The sequence below is a fragment of the Gobius niger genome (genome assembly GCF_951799975.1).
Source record: "Gobius niger genome assembly, chromosome: 6".
Taxonomy (NCBI): domain Eukaryota; kingdom Metazoa; phylum Chordata; class Actinopteri; order Gobiiformes; family Gobiidae; genus Gobius; species Gobius niger.
Window position 1 is genome coordinate 408,950 of NC_136857.1, and position 20,333 is coordinate 429,282.

Consider the following 20,333-nt stretch of genomic DNA (forward strand, 5'->3'; position numbering starts at 1 on the left):
TCCAACCAACATTATTGGATCTGTGATGATTTAAAGACCAATAAGTGATCAACAGACTCAGAACCTCAGAACTGTCAAAAGTCACTTTTGACACTGGTCCATATTTTGGTTTAGGCCATTTCCAGTCCATCAGATAATGATTTACACCATTGTATTTGGTATCATTGGAAAGAAGACATTGTCATGTTTCATTTTAGCCCAAAGTTTCTACTCTGTAACAATTGTCGTGGTAACCATAGCTCCTCAGACTCAAATGTGAGAACATTCTTTCACAATTTTCACAAAAAAATGTTTTACTACGTTTAACGCTGTTTCTTCCAGGAACATCACAGACACAAATCTCTGATACTGGGGAACTCTCTAGACTCTGAGGGTTCAGGAAATGTATAACATGTCAGAACTTTCTCAGCTTACGGCCTCACTGTGAGCCATGAAGTAAAAGAATGTCCACCTCATATGAGCCTCTCCCATAGAAATAAGCCTATATCTGCCAGGTTGGAGCAGCTGGTGGGACTTTCTGACCAGGACAGGCCCAACGTAACTTGAAATTACATTTATGGAGAACAACAGTTCTGTATTTTTACATAAAGCTGTTCATCTATTTTTTATATTATGTGACTCTTTATCTATCTTTTACTATGCCATATACACAATATACATCTGTTGATTTCACTCCAATATACATCCCTTTAAATCTGTAAAAAAAAATCCTCAAGAATCCAAGATAATTCCAACAGTGTGTCTTTGTAGACACCACATGCTTATGCCTAAAATACTACATATTTGTTATACATTAGATAGTAATATGGTTGGTAATGTATTTGCTGAGGAAAGCTGAGCTCGAAGCTGGATTTTCCATAAACCACATGTTTACAATGAACCACAGCCTTTTTACTGTTTAGTAAATTAATAAAGTAAATAATTTGATATAGTCCGTTCACTAAAGTTGGTTTATTACATCACTAATGCACGACGAGTCACCACAAAACTAAAGCTTAGGGCTCGTCCAGGACTAAATCACAGTGGCAGTCGTCTGAACAAAACAGTCCATACTGGATTAAACCATTTCTCTTCGCTTTTCTGAAGTTGTTTTAAGTTCTTTGTACATGTTAAAATTGTCACACTTTAAAAAATATATATATTCATCTATTTCAGTTTTGGTTATAAAGGACCTGCATCATGCTATTTTACTCATTCCAAAGTAAACTATAAACATTTATATGATATATTGTATCTTGTATAAGTATTTTCTGGGGTTATATTTCCAACCCGGAAAGACAAGACACTTGGACTCAATTAACTCCGCCCCCTCTCTGCGCTCATGCAACATTAGCAGTAAAATAAATATAAATATCACAGCAATAAGTGAAGTTACTTCATAATGCAGTTATAAGGACTTGACATCTGCCTGACATTATCGTTAGGTAAGAAAAAAGAACAGGCGTGTCCAGAGTAGGTTAGAAAGAGCTCCTTTTTCACATCCTTCAGTGCAAACATGACGTCTGTTCAGACACTCAGGGGGTGCGTTTGTTTTCTCCGCAGGGGCAGCGCGGACGTGTCAGGCACTTCCTTTTCTTTCTTTTTTTAAATTAATTAACTTTTTTTACAAATAGAAATCGGGTTTTCCAGCAGAGGGCGGAGCTGCTCAGAGCAGGATTCAGGAGGATTGCTGAGAACTGTGAGAATGAAGCCAAAAAACACTCTGGGGGTGTTTTTGATTAGGAAATAGCACAACAAAGTCGATTTTGCATGATAGCCCCTTTAATGTTGTGTAATTTATTTATTTTATTCTCTGGCACATTGAATCTGTACTGCCCACAAGAAATGTGCTTTATTAATGATTAAATAAAAAGTAACTTTTATGACCAGAGTTTCTAGGCGCAGCCAGGGACCGGAGGGTTGCTGGTTTGGGAACCTCAGGATCTCATCTCTGCTGTTTGCAGATGATGTTCTGTTGGACCTTCAGCTGCTCTGGTTTGCAGCCGAGTGTGAAGCGGACGAAATTAGTTACCTTCACAAGATGGCTTGGGGTAAGGCAGTTACATGGGAGGAGCTCGGAGTAGAACCACTGCTCCTTCCTGTCAGGAGCGGCCAGATGAGGTGACTTGGGGACACACTAGATGGACTATACCTCTCTGTGGCCAGGGAATGCCTCGGGATCCCTTCAGAAGGGCTGGACGTGTTTGTGAAGAGAGATATCTGTGAATCTCTGCTTTGACTGCTGCATCCATGACCAGACCGTGGGTAAATTGTAAGAAAATGGATGGATGGGTGCAAACCTGGGTCAAAGGGCTTTGCACAGACGAGAATCCAGTAGAATCCAGTTCCAGTACTCTAAAACACCTCAGTGCTTCTAACCTAGCTTCTGGCTCAAAATCTAGAGATAGCTCCACAGGCAGCGTGATGGCTCTGCTCCTGACAGGTTTCTCTGAGGCTTGAAGGATGAGTCAAATGCAGAGGGTAAATTTCCCTATTGGGAGTCTATGAATACATTAAATACTAAACTGGACTCCAAAGAGCATTGAAAATATTATTATTAAATATTATTAATATAAAGACAAATGCCATCAAGAACATTTCAGAAATTGTAAAAAGTTGTGGATCAAGTGAGGCTGAAAAATTGAACCACACAAGGCAGGACTTGATCACCTCGACTGGGTCGTCTGGATATGAGAGTATGATGTAGAAGGACCCAAAGTACACAGTGACCCCAGGAAGGTCACTATGGATGTTTCTGAGTTGCACCAAGTTTGTTAGCACTGGCCTGAATATATTAATACAGGAGGAAGAGGAGCTGACCAGTGCAGGACACCATGCTCTGAAACAGGGACAAACCCAGCAGGCGCTGCACTGTTTTAAGAACAGCACTGAAAGAGGCAGCCAGGTTTCCTCTGGGTACTCGTGATCTCCAAAAACATGCTGGTCAGGCAGCACACTCAGTCGCAGCGACTCAGGGCTAACCCAACACCTGAACACAATGTCAGTGTACAATTATACACTGACAAAGCACTTACTTCTACGTCCTGTGGAGCGTAGCTTCTTTTAGAATAACGTTAAAAAGTGCATTCATTTCTGTTATTCAACTTACTAAACTGTGAAACTAATATATGATAGACTCATTACATGCAAAGTGAGACATGTATGGCCTTTATTCATTATACTTTGGATGATTATGGCCCAACTTGTAAAAAACACAAATTAAAAATCTCCTAAAATTAGACTATTTTGAAAATGCCATAATCATGACTACAAACAAAAGCTTGACATATGCAACTTTGCATGTCATGAGTCTATGTCATATATTAGTTTCACATTTTAACTTGAATTACAGAAATAAATGAACTTTTGAACGATATTCTAATTTTCCGAGTTTCGCCTGTTACTGTTAAAGGCTACAGAATACGGATATATATTTTTTCTTTTACAATTTAAGATACAGCTTATATGATACAGAATAATTATAATTTTAATAAATGTAATTTCAAGTTACGTTGGGCCTGTCCTGGTCAGAAAGTCCCACCAGCTGCTCCAACCTGGCAGATATAGGCTTATTACTATGGGAGAGGCTCATATGAGGTGGACATTCTTTTACTTCATGGCTCACAGTGAGGCCTTAAGCTGAGAAGGTACTAACATGTTATACATTTCCTGAACCCTCAGAGTCTAGAGAGTTGCCCAGTATCAGAGCTTTGTGTCTGTGACGTTCCTGGAAGAAACAGCGTTAAACATAGTAAAACATTTTTTTGTGAAAATTGTGAAAAAATGTTCTCACATTTGAGTCTGAGGAGCTATGGTTACCACGCAATTGTTACAGAGTAGAACCTTTGGGCTAAAATGAAACATGACAATGTCTTCTTTCCAATGATACCAAATACAATGGTGTAAATCATTATCTGATGGACTGGAAATGGCCTAAACCAAAATATGGACCAGTGTCAAAAGTGACTTTTGACAGTTCTGAGGTTCTGAGTCTGTTGATCACTTATTGGTCTTTAAATCATCACAGATCCAATAATGTTGGTTGGATTTTGATCATTTTTTCTGTGGAATGTGTCTACAGTCTGTTTAAAATAATGGCATATTGACTGATGCCATAACTGGGTGGAATAGTTGATTGCCAATGAAGTAAAGATACAAATATTGAAAAAAAGTGAGAAAACAACACATTTTTTGCATTAAATTGATGCAAAAATGTGAAGAAATGTGTTTTTAGAGCGATTTTTTCAGTGGATGTTATCAGCGCGTGTGTTCTGTGTATCTGGAATGCATTTATTGAGAGCCTACTCAACCCACTGAGGATTTGAGGGAAAAAAGTCGTTTTTCACATTTTTCTGATAAAAATACAGGGTGCATACACTAAAATGGCCACAAATTTTTTTCGCAATATTTCCAGCAGAGCAGACCCTCCAATTATTGGTCCTTAGGGTCAAAGTTAACAGAAAAAACACAAATAAAGCATATATCAGACGGTGTCAGGTTCAACCCAATTTAAAGAGCTTTTGAGAGTTTGGGTCCCTGACTATGTATCAGTGACAGAGAGTATCTACAGGCCCATGTTCTCCTGTATCAGTGACACGTAGATTTGAGTGTGGGAAATGTGAAATGTGAAAATATTGACAGTATTTTCTACATTTTAGAGTCCTTTTCATGTATTTGGTCTCTGATTTATGAATGAATGTTATGAGTGGGCGATACAGGTCACACTCCTGGGCCATGTGCAATTTTGAGCATCATTATTACATCATGTTAATCAAAGATATGTTCATTCATGTTTTAGATTTGAAAACCCCTTAACTCCCACCTGAACCGAGCACATTTTCTTTTTGGAGAAAAGGTGTGAAAATAGCAACAAAACTGAGACGAAACCAAGGACGGAAATTTGACAAAAAAGTGACAAAAAATTGACGAAAAAATGAGGAAAAAAAGATACAAAAAAAAAAAGATACAAAAAATGTACAAAAAAAGGGTTAGGGTTAATCCTAAACCCTAACCCTAAAAAAATGGACAAAAAGGTCCATTTTTTGTCCGATCACTCCGCCCCTGTGTGGGGGCGGGGTGACGGGCCTGCGACCTCGCCGAGATGTGGGCGGGGTCGCGGGCTGGAGCGCGACGCCTGCGCCTGTTTTGCGCCTGCGTCTGCCTCGGACTCTACGACCAAGAGCCATAGTGACCGCTGCCATGACGACGGCACTGGTTACTGATCTCTGGAGTGATGTCATCAGTGAGACATGTGTGGTCAAGTTTGAAACACTTTATTTAAAACACAAACAGACAGAGACGATCCTGATATAAAGGGTGGTCAGTGTTTGGTTCTTTAGCTGCGACAACTGAGACTATTGTGTCGAATCACATTTTGAGGAGAAATGTTTTTGCTTTTAAGTTTGTGATTGAAACATTAAACTATGGGATGATCTGCTGAAATGATCCTTTGATGATGTGGCAATGGGATTTTCACTTCTTATGTTTGTTTCTCAATATGAGCTCTATAGTTTGTTTAACCCCTTAACTCCCACCTGAACCGAGCACATTTTCTCCAGTTTGGCTTTACCCCAATCCTAAAGCTTCTGGAAAAAAGCTGTGAAAATAGCAGCAAAACTGAGACGAAAACAATGATGGAAATGTGACAAAAAATGGACGAAAAAATGACAAAAGGTGAGGGTTAGGGTTAGGTTTATGAGTTAGACCCACCTCCCTAGTGGAGCTCGGTAATGCACGGGCCACATCTGCTGCAAGTTGTACCCTGAGGTTTTCCCAGTCGTGTTGTACACACCAAAATAACAAACTAAAATAACAAGCTAACATAATCCATAATGCAAAAAATGATGTTTTTTTGTAGAACTAAAATTGTCCTTCCTATAACTTAGGTTTAGGCATGGGTCCCCTGACCTTAAGGTCAGGGCCAAGGATTGGATTAGGCCATCTATAGGTAAAAAGAACTGTTTTCAGCCTGGATTTGAACATTGTCAGAGTTGAGGCCTGTCTCACATCCTCATGAAGACTGTTCCAGATTTTAGCTGCATGAAACTGAAACGCAGCCTCACCGTGTTTAGTCCTGACTCTGGAACCACCAGGAGGCCCCTCCCCTCCCTGAGATGGTTCATACGGCTCTAACATGTCAGAGATGGACTTTGGTTTAACAATACTTTTAACAATACTCGGTTTACGAAACCGATACTAAAATATTTGTCATCTAGAACTAGAAAACAGAATAATGTGTGGAGGATTTGCATAGGGGGTTAATTGGGAGAAATTGTGGCAAAAAATAAGGAATAAATGAGGGGAAATTGTGGGGAAAAAATGGCAAAAAATTTGACTAGAAATTTAAAATATTTGGAAAAAATAGGGGAAAAAATAAGGAATTTTTTTGTACAAAAAATTGGTCAAAAAGTAATTTATTTGAGCAGAAACATCCGAGTCACTTCTGTTCGGCCGTGCCAGGACCAACAGCATCAACACTGTTTTATTTTTTCATACCTGTCTTTGATGAGCATTAAGTAAGTGCTTTTTTTGTCATTTTACAAGCGTTCAATGAAGTTATGCTCAGGTGTTAGTCCTGAGCCGCTGACACTGAGCCACTGCTGCTGTGGGTCCACGTGACCAGCAGGTTTTTGGAGGTCGAGGAAACTGTAAAGAGTAAACCTGGCTGGCCTTCAGTCTCCTCTGATCCTCTGAAACAGTGCAGGGCCTCCATGTCCCTGTTTCAGAGCGTGGTGTCCTGCACTGGTCAGCTCCACCTCCTCCTTCCTCCTGCGCAGCTCCCTCCGCTCCACAACAGTCTTTCACCATCTACTGGGAAGAGTTAGCTGTTAATCTGTTTTATTCTCCAGTGAACGTCCATTAGCCAGAACAATAGCTGTGAGTCTCGCCCGGATACCTCTTCGGTTGCCTCTTCCTTGTTTCCTGTAGCTGCTCTTGTGACGCCTCCACTTTAGGTATGGGGGCCCTTGATTCCTCTACAGTGTCTCAGAAGAAGAAATGAGTCTCAAATGGGTTTAGCTGATTAGCTGTTTACTTTTAAAAAGCCTCTTTCTTCAGGACCATTATGGAAAAAATACACCGATCCCCACGAAATCACCGCAAAAACGTACAAAAGTCTCCAGTGAAACAATGCGGAACACAGAAACCACAAATGTAGCAGAAAAAGGTTAAAAAAATGCAGCTGTATCGAGAGAGAGGGAGGTTGCTGCCTTTACCAGTCGTACCTAAACTTTTTGTCAGTACCATCGTTTAACAGCACCCAGCCCTATACCATACCATACCATACCATACCATACCATACCATACCATACCATACCATACCATACCATACCATACCATACCATACCATACCATACCATACCATACCATACCATACCATACCATACCAAACCAAACCATGCCAACTTTATTTATGAAGCACTTTAAGAACTGTACAGTGGCCAAAGTGTCGCACACACTTCAATTTCGACAGTTTTCTTAAGTGGAAAAAACTGGACTTAACGACTGCGTTGATTTGTTTCTCAAATTATAGTTCAGGATCGACTCTTACGCCCACACTGGAAACAACCGGCTTGATAAAATCCGACAAAAAGCCAAGGTCAGGAGGGTCAAAAACCATGACTTCAGTTTTGTCCTGAGTCCTAGTCAAGATTAATTCAACCAACAGCACTTCAAAATGATTACATGAAGGAATTTTTCTTATTAGAGATTTTCAAAAATGGTTTGCTGGACTGGGTGGTTCATCTGCACATCTTCACCCACTCCTTCCACGACAGGGAAGTCGTGTTTTACATGATATTTCAGTTCAGAGTCAATGATACATTCAATATGAAAGTGTTTAGAGTTCGAACAGCGTCCTTCTCACAACACTCGGCTGATGAGCGGCGTCTCAATGGAAGGAGATCAATGGAAACTAAGTTATTATGGATATTGTCATTTGGCAGCAGTGAAGCGGTGATGACCTCGTGCAAACAAAGAGACTGAGTTATGTAAGAATCTACAGGCATGTTATTTTCCTCATGCGCATTTGTCTAATACAAAGGGCTTCCCCAGAGCGTGAATAAAAGTATATGCGGCGCAGCTCTCTGTCTCTAATCGCTCCGTTTCTTTATCAGTCTTATCGATTCCAAAGAGGCTGTATAATATGTGCATGCTTCTCTATTTTTCTTTATTCGCCCAATTGTTATTAACTTCCTATCATACAAAGAAGCACATGCTTTGGTTCTGCAGTACGTAGCACGAGGGACCAGGCTTTACAGGTGTTAAGAACATGTCGAAAGTTCAGTGCAATATAAAACTAGCTTGTTCTACAATGGAAACATTGACTAACATGAGCTAAAAACTGTATGAAAAGTGGAGAAAATAGCAGTGGAACAGCTCCGTTAGCTGCTGAGTTATTGCTGATAAATAAATCTAACTCACTGTGGTGTCCAAGTGTTTTAATGTGAACAATAACTCCAGTCTTTTAACTTTTAAAATCTCCATTAATTTACAATTGCTGCTAATCCCCAATGCTTACCAATATGACGTCACATTATGCAATTTCTCCATCTGTGAGATCAATAAAGTCTTATCTTATCTTATCTTATCTTATCATTCCCGAACTCTATATGGAGGTACTACAGCAATGGCGGACAATGGCGGCCCCTAGTGTCGGCGTCGTGAATCTCTGCTACAAGCGGCCATTGCTAAAACCGCTACATATAAAGCGGCTTTTAAAGGAACAGGCCACCGTTTTTCCATACTGAGATATGTTCTTACCTGAGCTTAGACGATTTCATGTGTACCTGTCTGGTCTTCACGCGTGCCTTCAGTCACGTAAACACAGCACAGACGGCGTTAGCATTTAGCCTCTCCCTCTCTCCTCTATAGCTCCAAACGAGGTCAAGATAGAAGCGAAAAGTATAATTACACAAAATTAAACAATGTGGATTTTCTAAGCAGATAAAAGGGGGAACTATATTGTAAGGTGTAATAATACCAGGAGTATTATTACAAAGCTATACTTTGTAGTGGAACACTTCACGTAACCATATTTAAATAGGGAAAATGTGGAAGAGCTTGGTAGCTTCTATCTTGACCTCGTTTGGAGCTATAGAGGAGAGAGGGAGAGGCTAAATGCTAACGCCGTCAAGGCACAGGTGAAGACCAGACAGTTACAAAAGAACTCGTCTAAGCTAACGCAAGAACATATCTCAGTGTGTAAAAATACTGGCCTTTTCCTTTAAGCTGTGCTTGATGAATTTATAGTTTATTACACAATTCTTCCACAAAGAGCTGTAGCCTATCATTGAATAGTGTCGTATAAAGTTAGCGGGAGCCGCCGAGTGCTAATCGCCCTCTTTAGTAGATTTGAGCTTGATCACAGGGGGAAATGCTGCTCTCTCCTGTGGGCATAAACTGTGGCCGTTTATTTAAAGATCTGATCCCAAAGCAGCAGTTAGGTCTGAAGGCGCCTCGGGCTAACGAGGCTACGGGCTAGCAGCCAAATGGAGCACATTGGCATGAACCCCCCGTCCCCTGCTGGCGGGGAGGGGCGCTGCTCCTCTGCTGCTGCCAAAGGACATTCGGATCCGTGGGACAAGCCTGGTTTGACAGGTTTAGGGGGAAAATGGAGTAGAATATTTAGCCTATATTTGTATTAGATTTGACATGTAGTTAAACTTAACTTACCTGACGCTGCGGTTCTTGCTTTTCCAACATTACTAACCGTTAATGTGAACTGAACCAAACCGTGAGATCGCTGAACCGTTACACTAATTATTAACATTTCCTGATTATTCATTCATTCCACATTTACTTGCTCAGTGTTCTTTAACGCTAAAAAGCAAATTCACGACTTATGTCCTAAACTATTTAGTTCTTTTTCTGTTCCTATGTCTGACTGCCTACAGTGAACCCTGTCATTATCCGAGCCTTTCTGCACGAGGAGGCAGTCACAGACATTATAACAAACCCTTGTTAAAAAGCATCAGGTTTAACTGTGTAAAAAGGTGACATTTCCATTTTTACCGCGGCCTCTCGGCTCTTATTATTAACACAAAAGGACGCGGTGGGAGCTGTGAAATTAGCCGTCTCCTGCCTGCCTGTCTGGGCGTCATAATGAATTCAGTTTCAGACTCTGTTTCCAAAACGCTGGCTTAAAAAGCAGCAGGCAGATCTTAGCTTAAAGAGAAGTGTTTCCTCTGCAGACAAATGGAGCTGTTTCCATGCACTGCACACACTTGTTAGTGCGCTGTCTGCGCATCTCCTGTTTTTGACCCTGTTTTGATCCTTTGTGGGTTTTAGGATCTGCAAAGAAAAGTGCTCAGTCACGGTCGCGAGTTTCACAATTAGATCCATAAATAAGCTCATCAGAAACACAGAAATTCATTTGCAGTTTTGGCTTAAATCGTACACAATTATTTTCTGTTGTTTTTCTTTGAATTTCAGAATTTCTCCTCATTAATTGACTGTGCATAACTTCCAATCATAACAACGCCGCCCAAGAAGCGACTTCCTGTTTCGATCCAACACCCAAAATCAAAGCACAGAGTAGCTCGTCTCATTGATTAGTTCAGCAGGAACATTACAGGAATATCATTAAATACACACATTTTAACTGTTTTGTCTGTTAACACTGAAGCTGAACTAATGATTAAGATGGTGCTTTTATTTTGGTGTGCTGGATCGAAACAGGAAGTCACTTCTTGGGCGGTTATGCACAGGGTCAAGAAGTATTCACATATTTTTGGCATTAAAGGGGGGTATTATGCAAAATTGACTTTTTCCAGCTTTCCATCCTGTTATTCTGTCACTCCCTCATTAAAAACATGGCTGAAGTGTTGCCTTGGCACATTCACGTATTTCTGAGTAATCTGTAAAAACTCTGATGGCGGCCATTTTAGGGATAGGTTTGCCTGAGTCCTCATTCGCTACAGCCATTTTGAGAGAGACATTTTATACAAGGCAGTTATTCTAATTTACTGCATTTACAGACCAACAGAAGGTTTGTCATCATTGGGACTGACAAAAGCAGAACACCCCCTCTTTAAAAGTATAGTGATCAGGTATTGAAATGGCATTAAAAAGCCTTTAACTTGACGTTCTGCTGCCTGTATAAACCCTGAATAGTGAAGGGTATCATTCAAAATAGACTTTTTGATCTTTGAACCATGTTATATTGTTGGTCCCTTGTTCACTTTGACTCACAGCTTTGAGTAATCTTTTTTCTTTCTACTACTGAAGGGCCTGTAATAATAATAGTACGTTTTTTATTTGTTGGCGCCTTTCTCAACACTCAAGGCCACCTGACAGTTAAAAGAGGGTCATAGATAAAGGTAATTATAACTGTAGCAGGAGTAGGCAGCTCTGAACAGGAGCGTTTTAATGTGGGACTTAAAAAGATCAGCAGAGTCCAGAGAGCGGAGGTGTGGTGGGAGTTCCAGAGCCTGGGTGCTGAGCGGCTGAAGGCCCGAGCACCCGTGGGGGTCAGTTTGAGCGTCCTGGAGCGTGTGGGAGTGAAACATTGTTGATGTGATAATAAAGGCAACACTAAACCGGACCCTCATTCACGGCTTTGTATCACCGTGTTGTTCCCACTGCTGACGAGGAGTGTGACTATATGTACATGTTTGGCTATATCGCGATACGATACCGATACTGTTGATGACGTCATGCGTATTAATGAGGCAGCAGAGAGGCCAATAATGATCAAGAATTGGGGCAGAACAGCAGAGGGCAGCACTGCGATTTCAAGCACTTTGACCAAACACTGTCACACAGATATATTACTTTTAAAAGCAACAACATCAGCAGCTTTTTACCATCTGAAAAACATTAAGATCAGAGGAATAGTGTCAAAACCAGACTTAGAGAGACTTATCCATGCATTTGTCTCCAGCAGGTTAGATACTGTAACGGCTGCTCACTGGCCTCTCTAAACGAGCTGTCAGAGCTGCAGAACATCCAGAACGCTGCTGCTCCAGTCCTGACAAGAACCAGGAAATACGACCATATTAGTCCAGTGCTCCGGTCTCTGCACTGGCTTCCTGTCGCTCAGAGAATAGACTTTAAAACAGCTCTGCTCGTTACAAGTCTTTTCATGGTTTAGCACCAAAGTCCATCTCTGACATGTTAGAGCCGTATGAACCATCTCGGGCCCTGAGAACTTCAGGGAGGGGCCTCCTGGTGGTTCCCAGAGTCAGGACTAAACACGGTGAGGCTGCGTTTCAGTTTCATGCAGCTAAAATCTGGAACAGTCTTCACGAGGATGTGAGACAGGCCTCGACTCTGACAATGTTCAAATCCAGGCTGAAAACAGTTCTTTTTATCCGTGAACATGACTGAAAGTACAGGTCCTTCTCAAAAAATTAGCATATTGTGATAAAGTTCATTCTTTTCCATAATGTAATGATAAAAATTGAAAAACTTTCATGTATTTTAGATTCATTGCACACCAACTGAAATATTTCAGGTCTTTTATTGTTTTAAAACTGATGATTTTGGCATACAGCTCATGAAAACCCCAAATTCCTATCTAAAAAAAAATAGCATATCATGAAAAAGTTCTCAAAACAAGCTATTAACCTAATCATCTGAATCAACTCATTGACTCGAAACACCTGCAAAAGATTCCTAAGGCTTTTAAAAACTCCCAGCCTGGTTCATTACTCAAAACCGCAATCATGGGTAAGACTGCCGACCTTACTGCTGTCCAGAAGGCCATCATTGACACCCTCAAGCCTAACCCCATAGAGAATCTGTGGGATATTGTGAAGAGAAAGTTGAGAGACCCAACACTCTGGATGAGCTTAAGGCGGCTATCGAAGCATCCTGGGCCTCCATAACACCTCAGCAGTGCCATAGGCTGATTACCTCCATGCCACGCCGCATTGAAGCAGTTATTTCTGCAAAAGGATTCCCGACCAAGTATTGAGTGCATAACTGAACATAATTATTTGAAGGTTGACTTTTTTTGTATTAAAAACACTTTTCTTTTATTGGTCGGATGAAATATGCTAATTTTTTGAGATATAAATTTTGGCTTTTCATGAGCTGTATGCCAAAATCATCAGTTTTAAAACAATAAAAGACCAGAAATATTTCAGTTGGTGTGCAATGAATCTAAAATATATGAAAGTTTAATTTTTATCATTACATTATGGAAAAGAATGAACTTTATCACAATATGCTAATTTTTTGAGAAGGACCTGTATTTTATCTGCACTCTCGCCTTTTACTGTAATTGATTCATTTTATGTTGATGTTTTTATTGATTCTATTTCCTTTCTTGTATTTATGCAACTGTGAAGCACTTTGAATTGCCTTGTGTATGAATTGTGCTCTACAAATAAACTTGCCTTGCCTATAATTGTAAATAAGATTAATTTCAGGGTTGATTTATTCCTTTTGAAATGGGACTCTCACTCCTTCTATATTTAAATGCAAATGAAGTGACAGATCAACAGACCCAGTGAGTCAGTCCGGGATCAGTTATTCATGTATTTATTTAAGAAAAAGGGGGACAAAGCACATGGAAACAAATGTATATGATGGATAATATGTAGTGCGTTAAAGTAAAGCTTAACAATCACATGCTTCAAAAGTCTGGATGTGTGGTGTATTTTTCGCATCGTGAGATTATCGTTATCGTGAGCCGTGTATCGCGTATTGTATCGAATCGTGAGGCACCCAGAGCTTCCCCTTCCTACTGCTGCCTGCAGGGGGCGCACCAAACCCATTACAAATCCTGACGGGGTCTCTTTAAGGTCTCTTTAAAGGGCTCGATGCAAGTCAGCCATTTTATACTCACTACTGCCACCTCAGGTCATACGTGTAACTGCAGCTTCTATATTAAGCTCGTGCATGACGGCACTTCAGCCCCGAAGTAACACCTTCCTGACAGTGCAGGATTTTAGAGGCAGTTGTGGAGAACAGGTCTGAGCTCGTTCTACACATTAGGACATGGAGGAACATGTAGGGGAGGAAAATGCATAATTTGTCCATTTTTAAACTCTATATAGTCCCTTTAAGGTCTCTTTCATTACTGACAACAGTATCAAATGCAAAATGTCAATGGCTGAGGTGCTAAGAAGAATGTTAAAGTCCCAATTATGCATGATTTGACCATTATCAACCAGATTTGAAGAGGTTTTGACCCTAAGATGAGTCAGAGCAGTAATGACTTGTGCCTCCAGTTGTGCTCATTGATATTTGGAAACCCTCAGACTAATGAACTAGTGGAACCTGCTTGGCGAGGTGCATGAAGCTTGTTTATCTTTAGAATTACATAATATGCACTAAATGGTTGATAGAAAGACTGAAAGGCATTGCCACGGCGAGGGGAACATGAACATGGATGATTTGAGGTCATTTGTGTGTTGGTTTTGTTCTTCACAGATGCTTTACCTTCGGCATCGGGCAGAGCGCGTGCCGGCGGCTGGTGCAGGGCGTGGCCTTGGTCTCCAGAGGAGCCGCTGAGTTCCTGTCTGACGGAGAGCGGCTGCAGCCAAAGGTACAGCGCGTCCTCACCTTTGTCTGACGCTCTTCAGAGAGACGTTACACTGTGGCCTCCATGTGCAGGGACCGCGCTGCCTCCAATTACAGCATCATTTCACCAAGACGCCGTGTCCATAAATACATCCAGGGGAAACAGGAACGGCTGCTTTGTGTTGTTTATGTAACATCCAACTCTCACAGGGTTTTATTGCAATGTGGTGGTGAGGCTCGACCACACAGTGCAGTCACTGTCATTGACCAAAGAGAGTTTAGTTTAGTTTATTTGAGCTCTGTACATTGTGCTCCAAAGGTGTGGGCTGAAAAATAAGCTTATGAGCCCCGACCTACAAACACAATAGGAACATAATACAAAAGGAACAACACCACAACAGGAAAGCAACAGCAGAAACGGCCCCTGAAAAAGAGATTCTGAATCTCAGTGAGACGATCCTGGTTAAACAAAGGTCAATAAATAAAAAACAGTTTTATTTGGGTCCCTGTCATCTGAGTGTAGGGCTGTCACAGTAACATTTTACCTCACGGTTATTGTGACCAAAATGATCACGGTTTTCGGTTTTATACCCCCCACACAGCTGATTCTGTAGATGATGTTCCTGTGGTGTGTGGTGCTTTAAAAGACAAGGTTCATGAGTCCGTTGGGAGATTCCCTCTCAACAGATTCACAGCTCGCCTTTTCTGTTTTATGAGCAATAGAATGACTACAGTTCCAAGCAGCATCACTCTTCCTTGACTTAAAATAAAAATAAATTCAAGCTACACAGCAGTAATTTCTCTTTTGCTGCAGTCAAAAGCAGTCACTCATCACATGGGTTTGTCCCTGTTCAGAACTCAAGTCATAGTTTAGACCAGGTTTAGTACAAGTTTAGACCTGGTTTAGTACAAGTTTAGACCTGGTTTACTACAAGTTTAGACCTGGTTTAGTACAAGTTTAGACCTGGTTTAGTACAAGTTTAGACCTGGTTTAGCACAAGTTTAGACCTGGTTTAGTACAAGTTTAGACCTGGTTTAGTACAAGTTTAGACCTGGTTTACTACAAGTTTAGACCTGGTTTAGTACAAGTTTAGACCTGGTTTAGTACAAGTTTAGACCTGGTTTAGTACAAGTTTAGACCTGGTTTACTACAAGTTTAGACCTGGTTTAGCACAAGTTTAGACCTGGTTTAGCACAAGTTTAGACCTGGTTTAGTACAAGTTTAGACCTGGTTTAGTACAAGTTTAGACCAGGTTTAGTACAAGTTTAGATCTGGTTTAGCACAAGTTTAGACCTGGTTTAGTACAAGTTTAGACCTGGTTTAGTACAAGTTTAGACCTGGTTTAGTACAAGTTTAGACCTGGTTTAGCACAAGTTTAGACCTGGTTTAGCACAAGTTTAGACCTGGTTTAGTACAAGTTTAGACCTGGTTTAGTACAAGTTTAGACCAGGTTTAGTACAAGTTTAGACCAGGTTTAGTACAAGTTTAGACCTGGTTTAGTACAAGTTTAGACCTGGTTTAGCACAAGTTTAGACCAGGTTTAGCACAAGTTTAGACCTGGTTTAGTACAAGTTTAGACCTGGTTTAGTACAAGTTTAGACCTGGTTTAGTACAAGTTTAGACCTGGTTTAGTACAAGTTTAGACCTGGTTTAGTACAAGTTTAGACCTGGTTTAGTACAAGTTTAGACCTGGTTTAGCACAAGTTTAGACCAGGTTTAGTACAAGTTTAGACCAGGTTTAGTACAAGTTTAGACCAGGTTTAGTACAAGTTTAGACCTGGTTTAGTACAAGTTTAGACCAGGTTTAGTACAAGTTTAGACCAGGTTTAGTACAAGTTTAGACCAGGTTTAGTACAAGTTTAGACCAGGTTTAGTACAAGTTTAGACCAGGTTTAGTACAAGTTTAGACCTGGTTTAGTACAAGTTTAGACCAGGTTTAGTACAAGTTTAGACCTGGTTTAGCACAAGTTTAGACCTGGTTTAGTACAAGTTTAGACCTGGTTTAGTACAAGTTTAGACCAGGTTTAGTACAAGTTTAGACCTGGTTTAGTACAAGTTTAGACCAGGTTTAGTACAAGTTTAGACCTGGTTTAGCACAAGTTTAGACCTGGTTTAGTACAAGTTTAGACCTGGTTTAGTACAAGTTTAGACCTGGTTTAGCACAAGTTTAGACCTGGTTTAGTACAAGTTTAGACCTGGTTTAGCACAAGTTTAGACCTGGTTTAGTACAAGTTTAGACCAGGTTTAGTACAAGTTTAGACCTGGTTTAGTACAAGTTTAGACCTGGTTTAGTACAAGTTAAGACCTGGTTTAGCACAAGTTTAGACCTGGTTTAGTACAAGTTTAGACCTGGTTTAGTACAAGTTTAGACCTGGTTTAGTACAAGTTTAGACCTGGTTTAGTACAAGTTTAGACCTGGTTTAGCACAAGTTTAGACCTGGTTTAGTACAAGTTTAGACCTGGTTTAGTACAAGTTTAGACCTGGTTTAGTACAAGTTTAGACCAGGTTTAGTACAAGTTTAGACCTGGTTTAGCACAAGTTTAGACCTGGTTTAGTACAAGTTTAGACCTGGTTTAGCACAAGTTTAGACCTGGTTTAGTACAAGTTTAGACCTGGTTTAGCACAAGTTTAGACCTGGTTTAGTACAAGTTTAGACCTGGTTTAGTACAAGTTTAGACCTGGTTTAGTACAAGTTTAGACCTGGTTTAGTACAAGTTAAGACCTGGTTTAGCACAAGTTTAGACCTGGTTTAGTACAAGTTTAGACCTGGTTTAGTACAAGTTTAGACCTGGTTTAGTACAAGTTTAGACCTGGTTTAGTACAAGTTTAGACCTGGTTTAGTACAAGTTTAGACCTGGTTTAGTACAAGTTTAGACCTGGTTTAGTACAAGTTTAGACCTGGTTTAGTACAAGTTTAGACCTGGTTTAGCACAAGTTTAGACCTGGTTTAGTACAAGTTTAGACCTGGTTTAGTACAAGTTTAGACCTGGTTTAGTACAAGTTTAGACCAGGTTTAGTACAAGTTTAGACCTGGTTTAGCACAAGTTTAGACCTGGTTTAGTACAAGTTTAGACCTGGTTTAGTACAAGTTTAGACCTGGTTTAGCACAAGTTTAGACCTGGTTTAGCACAAGTTTAGACCTGGTTTAGTACAAGTTTAGACCTGGTTTAGTACAAGTTTAGACCTGGTTTAGTACAAGTTTAGACCTGGTTTAGTACAAGTTTAGACCTGGTTTAGTACAAGTTTAGACCTGGTTTAGTACAAGTTTAGACCTGGTTTAGTACAAGTTTAGACCTGGTTTAGGACAAGTTTAGACCTGGTTTAGCACAAGTTTAGACCTGGTTTAGGACAAGTTTAGACCTGGTTTAGCACAAGTTTAGACCTGGTTTAGTACAAGTTTAGACCTGGTTTAGTACAAGTTTAGACCTGGTTTAGCACAAGTTTAGACCTGGTTTAGCACAAGTTTAGACCTGGTTTAGCACAAGTTTAGACCTGGTTTAGTACAAGTTTAGACCTGGTTTAGTACAAGTTTAGACCTGGTTTAGTACAAGTTTAGACCTGGTTTAGTACAAGTTTAGACCTGGTTTAGTACAAGTTTAGACCTGGTTTAGTACAAGTTTAGACCTGGTTTAGTACAAGTTTAGACCAGGTTTAGTACAAGTTTAGACCAGGTTTAGTACAAGTTTAGACCTGGTTTAGTACAAGTTTAGACCTGGTTTAGTACAAGTTTAGACCTGGTTTAGCACAAGTTTAGACCTGGTTTAGCACAAGTTTAGACCTGGTTTAGTACAAGTTTAGACCTGGTTTAGTACAAGTTTAGACCTGGTTTAGTACAAGTTTAGACCTGGTTTAGCACAAGTTTAGACCTGGTTTAGCACAAGTTTAGACCTGGTTTAGCACAAGTTTAGACCTGGTTTAGCACAAGTTTAGACCTGGTTTAGCACAAGTTTAGACCTGGTTTAGCACAAGTTTAGACCTGGTTTAGTACAAGTTTAGACCTGGTTTAGTACAAGTTTAGACCTGGTTTAGTACAAGTTTAGACCTGGTTTAGTACAAGTTTAGACCTGGTTTAGTACAAGTTTAGACCTGGTTTAGCACAAGTTTAGACCTGGTTTAGCACAAGTTTAGACCTGGTTTAGTACAAGTTTAGACCTGGTTTAGTACAAGTTTAGACCAGGTTTAGTACAAGTTTAGACCTGGTTTAGCACAAGTTTAGACCTGGTTTAGTACAAGTTTAGACCAGGTTTAGCACAAGTTTAGACCTGGTTTAGTACAAGTTTAGACCTGGTTTAGCACAAGTTTAGACCTGGTTTAGTACAAGTTTAGACCTGGTTTAGTACAAGTTTAGACCTGGTTTAGTACAAGTTTAGACCAGGTTTAGTACAAGTTTAGACCAGGTTTAGTACAAGTTTAGACCTGGTTTAGTACAAGTTTAGACCTGGTTTAGTACAAGTTTAGACCAGGTTTAGCACAAGTTTAGACCTGGTTTAGTACAAGTTTAGACCAGGTTTAGCACAAGTTTAGACCTGGTTTAGTACAAGTTTAGACCTGGTTTAGTACAAGTTTAGACCTGGTTTAGTACAAGTTTAGACCAGGTTTAGCACAAGTTTAGACCTGGTTTAGTACAAGTTTAGACCAGGTTTAGCACAAGTTTAGACCTGGTTTAGTACAAGTTTAGACCTGGTTTAGCACAAGTTTAGACCTGGTTTAGTACAAGTTTAGACCTGGTTTAGTACAAGTTTAGACCTGGTTTAGTACAAGTTTAGACCAGGTTTAGCACAAGTTTAGACCTGGTTTAGCACAAGTTTAGACCTGGTTTAGTACAAGTTTAGACCTGGTTTAGTACAAGTTTAGACCTGGTTTAGTACAAGTTTAGACCTGGTTTAGTACAAGTTTAGACCTGGTTTAGTACAAGTTTAGACCTGGTTTAGTACAAGTTTAGACCTGGTTTAGTACAAGTTTAGACCTGGTTTAGTACAAGTTTAGACCTGGTTTAGCACAAGTTTAGACCTGGTTTAGGACAAGTTTAGACCTGGTTTAGGACAAGTTTAGACCTGGTTTAGTACAAGTTTAGACCTGGTTTAGCACAAGTTTAGACCTGGTTTAGTACAAGTTTAGACCTGGTTTAGTACAAGTTTAGACCTGGTTTAGCACAAGTTTAGACCTGGTTTAGCACAAGTTTAGACCTGGTTTAGCACAAGTTTAGACCTGGTTTAGTACAAGTTTAGACCTGGTTTAGCACAAGTTTAGACCTGGTTTAGCACAAGTTTAGACCTGGTTTAGCACAAGTTTAGACCTGGTTTAGCACAAGTTTAGACCTGGTTTAGTACAAGTTTAGACCTGGTTTAGTACAAGTTTAGACCTGGTTTAGTACAAGTTTAGACCTGGTTTAGTACAAGTTTAGACCTGGTTTAGCACAAGTTTAGACCTGGTTTAGCACAAGTTTAGACCTGGTTTAGTACAAGTTTAGACCTGGTTTAGTACAAGTTTAGACCAGGTTTAGTACAAGTTTAGACCTGGTTTAGCACAAGTTTAGACCTGGTTTAGTACAAGTTTAGACCAGGTTTAGCACAAGTTTAGACCTGGTTTAGTACAAGTTTAGACCTGGTTTAGTACAAGTTTAGACCTGGTTTAGTACAAGTTTAGACCTGGTTTAGTACAAGTTTAGACCAGGTTTAGTACAAGTTTAGACCAGGTTTAGTACAAGTTTAGACCTGGTTTAGTACAAGTTTAGACCTGGTTTAGTACAAGTTTAGACCAGGTTTAGCACAAGTTTAGACCTGGTTTAGTACAAGTTTAGACCAGGTTTAGCACAAGTTTAGACCTGGTTTAGTACAAGTTTAGACCTGGTTTAGTACAAGTTTAGACCTGGTTTAGTACAAG

At 40.1% G+C, this 20,333-nt stretch overlaps 1 protein-coding gene across 1 annotated transcript in view; it reads left to right on the forward strand.

The window, feature by feature from the left end:
* Window positions 1–20,333, forward strand: part of LOC306964362 (von Willebrand factor A domain-containing protein 5B1-like) — a gene marked incomplete at both ends in the record, with an annotated part of 71,941 nt that overhangs the window by 34,530 nt on the left and 17,078 nt on the right. The window contains one exon of the mRNA XM_079558354.1: window positions 14,359–14,473. Coding sequence (XP_079414480.1) covers window positions 14,359–14,473 — 115 coding nt within the window. The remainder of the gene's footprint in view (window positions 1–14,358; window positions 14,474–20,333) is intronic.